This window comes from Chiloscyllium plagiosum, unplaced genomic scaffold (assembly GCF_037043375.1).
Source record: "Chiloscyllium plagiosum isolate Xiang-an unplaced genomic scaffold, Cpla_swu_hap1 HiC_scaffold_13, whole genome shotgun sequence".
Lineage (NCBI taxonomy): Eukaryota > Metazoa > Chordata > Chondrichthyes > Orectolobiformes > Hemiscylliidae > Chiloscyllium > Chiloscyllium plagiosum.
The window spans coordinates 72,065,715-72,079,593 of record NW_028270151.1 but is presented as its reverse complement, the minus strand read 5'-3'; the positions used below and the strand labels follow the sequence as shown (position 1 = coordinate 72,079,593).

The window sequence follows — 13,879 nt, the reverse complement described above, 5'->3', positions numbered from 1 at the left end:
TCCTCTGGCAGCTCATTCCATACATGTACCACCCTCTGTGTGAAACAGTTGCCCCTTAGGTCTCTTTTATTTCTTTCCCCTATCACCCTAAACTTATGCCCTCTAGTTCTGAGCTCCCCGACCCCAGGGAAAAGATTTTGCCTATTTGCCCTATCCATGCTCCTCATAATTTTGTAAACCTCTATAAGGTCACCCCTCAGCCTCTGACACTCCAGGGAAACCAGCCCCAGCCTGTTCAGCCTCTCCCTGTAGCTCAAATCCTCCAACCCTGGCAACATCCTTGTAAACCTTTTCTGAAACCTTTCCCGTTTCACAACATCTTTCCGATTGGAAGGAGACCAGAATCGCACGCAATATTGTGAACGAAGAGATGGATGCTGAAAACACTATGGAATAAGATCATAGCAGTCAAAAGAGCTGAGGTTGTATTTTACTTGATTTTCAGACGTGCATAAGTACCTTTAAACTGAAGCTGAAAAGTAACAGCCCATTGAAATGAAACCACGTAGCCGAAACTGACAGGCAGACCGCTTTCCTGTGGGCGCACCTTCTGATAATCATTTTGAAAAGGGAAATAAGTAAACTGTGGCAAGCATCTCAGGGCAAAACCATTTTGAACCTCATTGCAGCAGCTTCTGACAAAGCTTCGAGTTGAAACAAAGAAAGATTTCTCCAAGAGTCGACAATGCATACCAGGGGATTGCTCCAAATCGCTGTCGTGTTTCTGCTTTTTGGGAGTTTCTTTGTCTCATGCAGGACATGTAAGTTTTGCCATTTTTATACCTTCTGTTTTTTAATGAACAAGTACAGCAGTTTGATTGGAAAAGCCTGATTTCTTTATGCTTCACCTCTTTTAATTTTCAGATCTCCGGCCAAGCAGAGTTACCACAAACTGCTGCAAGAGAGTGTCTGTGAGAAAAATCCCCTATAACATTACACATTACAGGATACAGAATGCTCTTGCTCCATGTGTGGAAGCTGTAATGTAAGTAATGACTATAAATGTTCATCTTCAAACGTTCGGTTTTTATTTTTTTCATGAGATAATGGTGTTGCTGGCAATGCCATGCTAATTGCCCGTGAGCAGACGGTACTGAGTTTTGAATACAACTGAATGACTCACTAGACCGTCTCAGATAGTGGTTATGAACCAACCACTTTTCTACTGTTCTGAAATCAGAGATTGCATAAGAATGGCAGCCTTCACTAAAGAAAATCAGTGAATTGGCAGTTCAAAAACTACAGCTCCCTTCCACGGTCTCAGGAGCAATTAGAAATGGGTGATAAATGCTGGCATATAAACGGGTCATGCCCACTTCAGATAAAAGTATAAAACTAAGATGGCTTTCACAATAATCCAGTTGTTTCTCGTTCACTACAATTGATACTACAATTGATTCACTCCAACTGTCCAGTCAAGCAACCCCCTGAGCAGTCCAAGATGCAGCGAGAGCAAACACTTTTGCATGTACAGCGAGGAACAGTAATGGCAGAGAAACCAATTTCTCTGATCAGCAACTTCTGTCGCACATGCTGACTTCCACTGGTGAATGCTGACACTTAATCCATTTGGCCATGTTATGGATATACCTTCCTTCACCCTCCAGGTCCAGGAGTTGCACTTGAACCTGGAACATGTGGCTCAGAGGCAGGGATGATAGCACTGTATCAAAAGATCTTTCTCATCATGCTACTTTACCCATAAATAGAAGCTTATTTTCATATTTCTTGGATTTCTTTTTTTTTTCTACATTTGTCTCCCCTTTTTTCCTAAATGTTTATATTGTTCATGGAATAAAGTACTAGTTGCCAGTTATACCCTGATAGCCTTGTGCAGGGTGCATTTTTAAACAGAATCTCTACCTCAATTATTGTTCATAGAGTCATAGAGATGTACAGCATGGAAACAGACTCTGCAGTACAACTCATCCCCTGCCAAGAGGATATTTTAAATTAATCTGCTGCCACTTGCCAGCATTTGGCCCATATCCCTCTAAACCTTTCCTAATCATATACGCATTCAGATGCCTGTTAAATGTTGTAATTGTACCAGTCTCCACCACTTCCTCTGGCACTTAACTCCATGCACTCTGCATGAAAAAGTTGCCCCTTCGATCCCATTTAAATCTTTCCCCTCTCACTTTAATCCTATGCCTTCTCGGTTTTGACTCTATCCATGCCCCTCATGATTTTATAAACATTTTATAAACATTTTATAAGGTCAGCCCTCAGCCTCCGACGCTCCAGGGAAAATAGTTCCAGCCTATTCAGTCTCTCCCTATAGCTCAAACTCTCCAAACCCGACAACATCCTTGTAAATTTTTTCTGAGTCCTTTCAAGTCTCACAGTATCTTTCCTTAAGCAGGGAGATCAGAATTGAATGCAGTATTCTTTGTTCAGCAACGGTCCCCAGGACCTTATGATTAAGTGTAGGAGTCCTGCCCTGATGTGCCTTTCCAAAATGTAACACCTAATACTTATCTAGATTAAAGTCCACCTGCCACTCCTCAGCCCAATGGCCCATCTGATCAAGGTCCTGTTGTACTCTGAGGTAATGTTTTTTGCTGACCATTACAGAATCAATTTTGGTGTCATCTGCAAATTTACTAACTATATCTCCTATATTCACATCCAAATCATTTATATAAATGACATAAAGCAGTGGACCCAGCACCAATCCTTGTGATACATTGCTGGTCACAGGTCTCCAGTCTGAAAAGCAACCCTCCAACACCTTCTACCTTCTAGCCAATTTTGTATCCAATTGGCTAGTTCTTCCTGTATTCCTAATGATAAAACCTTGTTAACCATCCTACTGTGTGAAACCTGGTTGAACACCTCACTGAAGTCTATATAAACAACGTCTGCTGCTCTGCCTTAATCTTCTTCATCATTTCTTCAAAAAACTCAATCATTAATGAGACATGATTTCCCATGCACAAAGCCGATCCTTAGTCAGTTTTTGCCCCTCCAAATGCATGTAAATTCTGTCCCTCGGAATCCCCTCCAACAACTTGCCCACCTCTGATGTCAGGCTCACCTGTCTTTTCCTTGCCACCTCTCTTAAATAGTGCCACATTAGCCAACCTCCAGTCTTCAGGCACCTCACCCATGGCTAGCGATGAAACAAATATCTCAGCAATGGGCCCAATCTTCCCTACCTTCCTACCTTCCCTACCTTCCCCCAAAGTTCTTGGGTACAGCAGATGTGTTATTTGATGTTGCTTGAATGAGGATCTTGTAACAAATAGCATCTAGGCACATGCAAGAAAAATGCCCAGATGGGCAAATGCCCTTTTATTCAGTGGCATTGTATACCAGCTTCAGCCATCTTGAGGAGTATGGCTGGTTGATTTTTCACTGCCTTCATTTTTGACAATTGGCTTGTTGACTGCTGTCAGGAGAGGAGATCTGCAAGGAGACTATAAAAACAAACTAATGTATTACAACAAATTGGTAAAATGCAGTGGCACAGCAGTGATGAGGATGGTAGAAAGGGAAATTTCCAAGCTGAAATTCCTCATTTCTCCTGAATCTTAAAAAATAATTGCCAAACTTGACTGTATTTTCTGATCTCCTATAAGTAACACAAAATGTGCAAATAATTTGAAAAAAAAGTTGTCTTTTGTTGGAGAAGATTAATATTGACAAAGATTTAAAATTACCTGTACTTCTGTCACATTGAATTATTGTGTTTCCCACCTTATTGATGAGTTCAAAACAAACAATTAAGAAAATGCTGTTAATGAATTCTTGCAAATAGTTCAATGGAAACAGACTTATGCAGTTAGTTATCACTTCGAGATTACCACATTGCTATTATAATAGAGATAAAAGGTTGCAATCTGGGATTCCTCTGTCTGCTGCAAGAGGTGTTAATGATTCAGTTTAAATTGGGTCAAAATTGTAGGTGTAATATTGAACTGGCAGATTTGCTCAAATGTTCACCCAGGTGAAAGTCACACAAAGATCTTGAACATTTTCCCACTTACAGCACTATCAGTAACTTCTATTCATGAATGTTAAATATATTATTGGCAATTTATAAATTCAAGTAAGTGCCTTTGTTTAGAAAATCAACAGCCAAACTCTGAATGTGCACTTGAAATAAGCACAGATCTTCCAGTTCCCAAACTGTGCATCTCCATCCCCACCAGGATGGTCAGACAGCCCTTCATATCTTCATTAACTGGAGGCCCAACCACTCCCTATTCATTTCACTCCACCTCCAGTCAGGCTAATTTTGTTCTCACATTGAACAACTTCTTCTTCAATCCCACTTACTTCCTCCAAATAAATAATGCTGCTATGCAGTTCTAATGAAGAATCACCAGACTCGAAACGTCAACACTGCTTTCTTCACACAGATGCTGCCAGACCTGTTGACTTTCACCAGTTGCTAGGGGTGCCTGCTTGGATCTTAGCCATACCTGCCCCTCTGTGAGATATATAGAGCTTTTTTTGTTCTGGTCATACTCAGCACTCTCTTCCCTCCTTCATCTATTCTTTCAACATATTGATGACTATAACTGTGCCACTTCTTTCTGTCACCCTAATTTGAACCATTTCCTCAACTTTGCTGTCAATTACCACCCAGTTCCTCACCTTCACATGATCTATCTCTCTATGTCAGGGAATGAATTACCAACCATTACTTACTATTCATATATTGACTCTCACAGCTGCTTTGATCATTCCTGTTTACATTTTGCTTTCTGTAAGGACGGTATTTAATTCTCCTGGTTCCAAAATTTCCACTGCATTTATTCAGATGGTGTAACCTTCCATAGCACTTCGGAGTGTCTTCTGGTTTCCCAATCCAGGATACCATACTGTTGATTAAAAGTCTTCACCTGAGTTCATTCTATTTCCCACACTTCTGCTCCCAACCTTTTCCCTGCCTCTCAGGACCACAATAGCATTCCTCTTGTCCTTCCACCCTACCAACCTATTCAATGTTTTATTCTCCACCATTTCAGCCAGTCCCGGTAAATGGTGCCACCAAATACAGCAACCCTTCACCTTTTAGCAATCTGTGACATCCTGATCCATCCCTCAATCATTCACAACATTACCCCCTGTGGATGTTGCACACTTCTCTGTCAGTGCAATCAATGGTTCATCTCACTTTTAACCTTCTTCTTTCTCACTGACTAAGGGCCCAAATCCTTCCTCCAAAATGAACAATGACATACTTGTAGAAACTGAAAGAACTGCGGTTGCTGTAAATCAGAAACAAAAACTTGACCCAAAATGTTAACTCTGATTTCTCTCCATAAATGCTGCCAGACCTGCTCAGCTTTTCCAATGTTTTCTGTTTTTGTTTGTGACATACTTGTTATTCTTTCAATCTAGCATTCTGCATTTGCTGCACATTGTGTTGCTGCTTTACATTGGCAAACCAAATGCAGATTGGGGGTTTGCTTTGCAGAACACTTGCAGTCAGTCTGTTAGCAAAGGGACGACCTTCTTGTTGGCTGGCATTTTCATTCCCAATCTTGACTTCACTCTACTCTCTCACGTCAACCTATTGAGGTGTTCCAATTGAGCTCAACTCAAGCTTAAACAACCTTTCTTTCAACTGGACATGTTATGAACTTCTGGACTCAGTTCAACAAATAGACAATAAGACCAGAAGACCATTTTAAAAATGAGGAGAAGAATTGGGCCATTCAGCCCATCAGATCCGCTCCATCACTCAATTATGGCTGATATGTTTCTCAACCCCATTCTCCTGCCTTCTCCCAATAACCTTCGATCCCCTTACTAATCAAAAACCTGTCTATCTTGGTCTAACTACACTCAATGACTTGTCCTCATCTGCAGCAATGAGTTCCACAGGTTAACCACCCTCTGCCAAAGAAGTTCCTCTTCATCTCAGTTCTAAAGAGTTGCCCTTTCACTCTGAGGCTGTGCCCTCAGGTCCTAGTCTCTCCTTTGAGTGGAAACATCTTCATGTCCACTCTATTTAAGCCTCTCAGTATTCTCTAAGTTTCCATGAGATCTCTCCTCATCCTCCTATACTCTATCGAGTTCAGACCCAGAGTCCTCAACATAAGACAATTCTTCATCCCCAGGAGCATTCTTGTGAACCTTCTCTGGACTCTGTCAAGGCGGGCACATCCTTCCTTAGATACGGGGCACAAAACCGCTCACAATATTCCAAACGTTATCTGACCAGAGCCTTATACAGCCTCAGCAATACATCTCTGCTCTTGTATTCTAGCTCTCTTGAAATGGATGCTGACATTGCATTTGCTTTCCTAACTATCAACAGAACTTACATGTTAACCTTAAGAGAATTCTGAACTAGTGCCTTTGTTGCACACCCTTTAGATTAGATTACTTACAGTGTGGAAACAGGCCCTTCAGCCCAACAAATCCACACCAACCCGTTGAAACGCAACCCACCCAGACCCATTCCCCTATGTTTACCCCTTCACCTAACACTACGGCTAATTTAGCATGGCCAATTCACCTAACCTGCACATTTTTGGACTGTGGGAGGAAACCGGAGCACTCGGAGGAAACCCACGCAGACACTGGGAGAACATGCAAACTCCACACAGTCAGTTGCCTGAGGCGGGAATTGAACCCAGGTCTCTGTGTTGTGAGGCAGCAGTGCTAACCACTGTGCCACCATGCCGCTCTTAACTTGGCACCAGGCAGGCAACACGCCATAAGGGACATATGATTCTGTTTATATAGGATTCTATCTGTACCCCTAATTAAAGAATCCCTTACCACTATCACTTTTCTCTTTGCTTTCCCTGATTGAATAGCCTCTTGTACCATGGTGCAGTGGTCAGTTTGCCTGCTCGGTTTTGCTCATCTACACAGTGAGCAAGTACTTCACACCTGAGCTGAGGCTCACCTAATGCTAAATTAAGATTCCTCTACCTGCTTCATTTGCTGTCTTGTTCCTGACCACTGGCAAAATTTGAAGCACTTAACCTACAGGGTATGACTGCCTCCTGAAACACAGCGTCCAGGTAGCTCCCCTGTTCCCTGATGTGCCACAGTTTAAATCCTCAGACTCCAGCTCATCCACTCTGAGCCAGAGTTCCTCAAGCAACCAACACTTGCTGCAGATGTAGTCACTACGAATTATTTTAGATCATTAACTCTATCCCTATTTTAGTCTATGTTTCTTTCATGATGGCTTTCTGCATTTTCTATTTCATTCATTTTGAATTTATATTGCACCTATCCTGCCATTCACACCTCATTTCGACAGATCTCAATTCTTTATGACTCCCATTACCACTCCATTCAGTTTGGCAACATGAAAACTTTTGTAATTTAAACTTTCATTCCATTACACCCCAGACCTTATCTTTACTGCTTCTTCCCACCATTCATCTTGCATCGATCATAACCTATGGTATTTCCAATTTCTCTGTTGCAAGGTGCCAGACACGAAATGCCAGTCCTGATCCTCAACACAGATTCTTCCTGATCTGTTCAGAACTTTCAGAAAATATTGTTTCTGTTTGAGATATTCAGCATCCACAATGTGTTGATTTTGTACAGAACTTCCATTGCAAAGTTCAAAAACCAGCTGTAAAGAGTAAACAAAAATATAAGTCCCAGCTACTTCTCATTATTGCCACTGTTTCCTTCTGCATCAAATTGTTGCAAGCCTTCATTATGATGATTGTTCCACACATGAAATCTGCTTGTGGTGAATAGAAAATCCAAGTACCATAGATCCTGGAAATCAGAAATAAAAGCAGCAAATGCAGGAAACATTTAGTAGGTCCAGCAACAATTGGATGCTGTCAGATTTATTCATAGTATATTTAACCTAATTAATGGGATACCACTTATCAGGAAGAAAACATGACAATCTCCTAACTTTGCCGTTGTATAGACTACAAGGGCCATTGCAGTGGCATGACTACTTGTAGTACAAGGTTGGAATTTTTATTTTATTCTGATATATAACAAGCAGTAAAAGTAACTTCACATAAATCGTGGCTCATGGCTCCAATCCATAATCTATTTGAAGTGTGCGTACAATTTATCCTCCTCAGAGTTGTAAAACTGTGTTAATCTCTCTGCTAGTTTCTACACAGTAGAGAAAGGAGCCATCTGTTCTCATCCTGCTGCACGTTGGGTCACAATGAAGATCAGAGAGCTGCAGTAAGTTGAATTAATGTCAAGTGGTGCTTGCCTTCTTCACTTGATACTTACTGTCAATGCAATTCTCATTTTGTCTGCTATGATATAAATATTTGTAACCTGAATCCTCAACACACTTCTGTGGAAAGTGCTGTCAGATCACCAAATGGGATGAAAAAGAGTAAGGCCAATTTTATGGCTTATATTTAAGAACATTTTTTGTCACTGAACATCGCATACCAACAATGGACTGTATTTCTTTTTAACTGAACCTTTGAGAACTCTTACTGAAAGTAACAAAATGCAGGTCCCTCCCCATTGGTTTTGCAATAGTAACTTACATTTTCCAAACAAACATACTTCATTCATAAGCTTCATAAAAGCAAATTTCAAAATATTTCAATTTAATAAATACAGAAAATTCAATAAAATCAAGTTTTGTCCACACATGTTCTACACTGAAGTGCCTTAATAAAATTGCAATACTCTTGATATTTACAACATACATTCCACGTTAGACATTCAACCCCGTGGCAAAACATTTCAAGTTTACTATAACAGAGTGTATAACTGGAATAACCACTCCAAACAGTTTGTTCCACTCTGAGATGCTTCAATACAGTTTAAAAATTCTAGGTATACCAAATGTTCATTCCAAAAATACCATGCAGTGAGATTCTACCCAGTTTCCAACCTCTCTGTGTATTATTGCTGAAAGCCTTTAGAGACTGACCATGATCTTCTGGGGATAACTGGAGGTTCAACCATTATGGAAAGCACTTCCAAAGGTCTGCGCAGAAGCACCAATCTCTTAAAGCCATAATACCTTTGTAAATGTTGAAACAGTAAACTTGGAACCAGATGATAAATTTGTTTTAAGGGAGTTATTGTCTTGAATAAGGGAGATGAACTTTTACTATCAATTTAAAATCATTCATCTCTTTGAATGTTACTCTCCATCCTTCCACTTTGCAACTCCTCTAATCAGAATTTCCGTGATGGCATCAGTAATATCTCTAGAATACTTGAGCTGATGCATGCAAGATGGTATTGTCAGCTTTATCTCCAGATGACAAAAAAAATTATTATAGATGCATTATATCTGATTCTCAAACAGGCACATTAAGCAAAGCCGTTACTGCACAGCTAATAGTTAACTTGATGAAATATGTAGTGCAACAAATATAACATTTGAACTGGGAATACAGAACAGCTAGTGCACTCCAGTTAATCATGGCATTATTGAACTTTAAGATTGTGCTGCATTAAAAGGTAAAATATCAAAAATATTTCTTAATAGCACCAAGTTTTGTTAAGAAAACTCTTGAGTTAGTGTTTTAACTTTACATTCTGTGGTTTGTGTCCTAGCAAAAAGCTTTTTTTAAACATAAAGCACACCTTTCCCCTAGCTTTGTGGGTATCTGCTATAATTTTGAGGCTAATTTCTCACAATGGATTACAAATGATTAAAATGCATTCCTTTTCTCTCTCTATTTCCTAACATTCCTATTTCTGGCAAATTCTTTCTTTCTTTATTTTGTTTAAAGTTATGTATTTGTATTCTATTGTCTTTTGTTCATTTATTCCCTTATGTTACACATCTTCATCCTCTTCACATTTTCTGATGATAGAGATGCTTACTTTAGCTCATCCTATCCCAGAACCTCAACCTCTGGTCTTCACCTAATATTTTAACATCACCTTAGAGGAAATTTCTGATTTCTCCCATCTTGGCTTTCACTCTTTTCAAGCTTTTCAGCCTTGACTTTTCTCCTAGGTTTCTTAGTAAACTTTTCTTTCATCATTCTCTCATTTGTTCTCCATGTGCTAGTCTTCATGTTCATTTTTCTCTTCATTGTTGACAACTATCTCACTTTCCGATTGTTCCAGTATTGCATTCCTATGAAACATTTAAGCTTATAAATAGAATAATGACAGTGGTTTGAGATTATCTTTTGTTTTTTTCAAGAAATGGAATGGAGACCGGCAGTGCCTAACAACAAAAAAGGGATAGAGACAGACATCATTTTTTTACTTATGTAAATGTCTGCATTTTTGCTGTATTTCTTGACCCAAAGCGTTTTTTTTAGAAATTTAAAGGATTTCAAATTTTCTTACATAATAATGACCAAGTAAAAATTGTGCTAAATGTTTGAATTAATTGAGCTTCTGAAACCGATGGATTGTCAAGAAAAAATGAATATCAAGATGTTTTATTGTCACCTTGTAAACTGAATTCTCATGTCAGTCATAGTGTTTGAGTATCAGACCACACAGGAATGAAACTGTTTGCTTGTAGAATTATCAGAATACATTATATGTAATCCCATAATCTTTCAATTGTTTTACATTTCTATGCTTTGGAATATTTTGTGGACAATGTTTCAAATCTTAAGGTAGGCACATTTTTATCTAGAATTATATAGAAGCAAATTTCTTAATGCTTCAAATACAATATTGTAGTATCAGGAGAACTATCAGATCTCAGATTCCAAAATAAAAGCACAGCTCATAATTCGAAGTTGCATTCACAGACTTACAGTCAATTATAAAGTAGTTAGTAAAATATGTTTGCACAGTATTAACGTTCTGTTCCTAGAATCTCTTCAGCATGATGTATAAAATGTGATAATATGCAACCACACGAAATGTGACAAGATCTCAATCCTGACCCAATGCTTGTTTGATATTGTTCATAAGGTGAACATTTGTAATACTTATCATTCTTCAGTTAGAATGACTTATTTGCATTTATGTTGGACAACGATATAAAAGAATATGAAGTTAAAATTATAAATTAAGTTGAGGCACAGATCAGCCATGATTTAATGGAATGGCAGAGTGGGTTTGAGGAATTGAATGGCTGCTCCTGTCCCTACATTTTGAGTTGTCATCCATCAGATTCTTGAAAACACAAATGGATTTAGCAATCTTGACAAATGAATTCAATTTTAAAATTTAATAAAAAGTTATTATTAAATCTTTACTGTTAATGTAGATTTTGCAATACACTCAACTACATTGAAATAACATTAAGGCACTGTCAGCATTATTATTTAGAATATCATATAACTTCTCTGCAGGATACATAATTAATACATCAGGAAGTTATTTTAGTTATATTCATAAGCATGTTAAGCACTTCATTTTATATCTTACACATTTGGGCTTTGTTTTTGCTTATTATTAAAGGATATTGTAACCTACCTTGTATGTCTTCCTTCAACCAACTCATACAAGCTTTACTATGGTTATCATGTTTCTAAATGTATTATGTTCTAATTATAAAATCTTAAAATATTTTCCATGAATTTCCTTGGAAACAAAAATACTCAGCATTCCTGTTATTTCTGATTAAAATGATACACATTTCATCGTAAGTTCTCCAACTGAAAGCAAATCCTGGACTCATCATTTGTTGCCACTTCATACTGAATCATTTCTCTTGCCAGAGATGGTTGCCATTGTGTTTCATCCTCAGAGATGGTGCAAAGAGGCAGGTATCTGGAGTAAGAATGGCATTAAACACACATTGTTAGTGTTATTCTAAACTAGACATTAGCCATCCAGACATCTGATGCAAGTGTTATAAAGAAATACTTTTTCAATCAACTTGCTTATTAAGCTTTACTAGTTAAAATCATAGCTCCAATATCTCTCCATTTAAAGTGGCATCTCTGGAAATGTATAGATATTTTTTAAAGAAAGGGAATTCATTTCTCAGTAAATCAGACATTAAAGAAGGGTAGCATAGATGCACTATTAACTAAATTAGCTAATGAGTACATAAAACAGGTTATTACCTAGCAATCCCTGGAAGTAATGTTTTCAACTAAACTAATAGAAAACATCAATAGAATACAGAAACGTACAAGAGAACCATTATTAACTCTCAGATGGGTGACCAATCACAAAATGGAACATCATCTATAAGAATCATATTATTTGACCCTCATATTAACTTAAAGAAAAAGATTAATGAAAGATCATCATTAAAAAGGAGACTGTTTAACAGTAAAATAACTGTGTAAAGCCTTATAAACAACTTCATCAGATAAAAGCCCGCAGTTGCAAAGAAAAGATGTTCAATAATTAAATAATTGGGATTTTTTAACCTTTAGTTGGGAATGACATGAAGATTAACATGGAAAGTTAATGAATGAAGGACAAGGGGGGTAATGCCCTCATTTGCAAGATAAAATCATTTGATTAAAAATTGGCATACATTTGGAATATTAGGAGCTAAAGTTTCAAATGTGTTGATCTGCCTCAATAAACAGTTTACATAAAGTGCCTTTTCTCTTATCCCTATTTGGGAAGTTTAAAGTTAAGGTTAGTCAATAGTTCACGTTGAATTTTGATGGATATTCTATGACAATTGGCTGCACCTTAAAATTTACATTGTGTGCGAGAAATAAGATTTGGTTTTCCATCTTACAATAGTTTTTAATGTAGTAGTAAACTTGGCTACATGTAGTTTATTGTCTGTTAGTTTCTATGAATAAAGTTTTCAAAGTGCTCCATGCATTTATCTGTAAACAACTGAATGGGCCTCATGTTTATACAATCCTTAAGTGGAGAAGAGTATTCTGAAGAGATTTTTCCAGACCATGGTAATATTTAGGACATTGGTGGCCTAACTAATGTTTATTAATCAAAAGTATGCTTTTTGGAAGGAGATAATATTCTCTGCTGATGTCTTTCATTGAGGAGTAGATAACTTAGTTCTTGAGGTTCATGAATAAGTGACTGTGAGAGCTGAGTGGGTGGTAATCAGGAAAATTCTCCTAATTATGTATGGTTCTAAAAAAAAGAGCTGTGGCTCAGAAATTACTTTATATTGGTTTTTGGAAATGTGAGTCAGTTAGTTAAGTGGCTGAACAACTGCTTTGTGTTGTGGAACGATACCAACAGCATAGCTTCCATTCTCACACCAGTCAAACGTACTGTCAAGGGCTTTCCTTCTCAACCTCTTGCCTGACACTGGTAATGCTCAGGTTAACCCAGCTCCAGTTTTCTCTCTGTAATGAGAGAGCAGTCCTATGGTCTCCTAAGACTATGGCAACTTTGCCTTTCGCTTAAGAATTTGCATCCTAATACCAATCAGGATGTTCAGAGGAGGAAAGAAAAGAACACTAAACCATCTCTGCTGTTTTGTCACTAATTGCAAAATGAATTCCCAGGTTTGTTAACTGCTAATAAATATTCGCCAAAGTACTTTGTGCTTTTCTACCTGCTTGTCTACGTAAGCACATACTACAGCAAATCAGGCCCTTGTTAAGATAGAGTTCTTGATGTTTATTAACAATGCTAATAATAACATGGCTACATTATCGTGGATATACAGGCTTCGTATGAGTTCTGTGCTTCTTCAAATTACTAGATGTTCCACACATAGAGTCAACTGACAGAAGACACTACACCGACTCCAAGACACAAAGAGACAGATAGAGAATGACTAAAGGCAGGGTGGGTACCTTGATACTGAAGCATTATTTGTTGTAATGCTACGTAATTGTTTTGAAGGTGTCTGGTCTAGAGTCTCACTCCATTTAGGGAATCTATCTACAAATGCAGAATATATAAGACTATAATTTCTAAAATAAAGAAAGGAAATGAAAAATGCTTTTCCATTGGGAATATTTGATGCAGAGACTGTTACAACCTTTAAAGAAAAAGTGATTACATCTTTGTGGCAGATGAAGATGACATGGGAGAGCAGATGTTGAGATTAATTCTAGATTAGTTGAACGAA

The 13,879-nt window shown here is 38.0% G+C and overlaps 1 protein-coding gene across 1 annotated transcript; it reads left to right on the top strand.

Moving 5' to 3' along the window:
* Positions 1-543: 543 nt before the first annotated feature.
* On the top strand, positions 544-11,330 carry LOC122555787 (eotaxin-like). Its single transcript, XM_043701930.2, has 4 exons — positions 544-761; positions 865-985; positions 8,068-8,145; positions 10,094-11,330. The coding sequence occupies exons 1-4, from the start codon at positions 686-688 to the stop codon at positions 10,119-10,121; spliced, it is 303 nt and encodes a 100-aa protein (XP_043557865.2). The 5' UTR covers positions 544-685; the 3' UTR covers positions 10,122-11,330.
* The last annotated feature ends 2,549 nt before the right edge of the window (positions 11,331-13,879 follow it).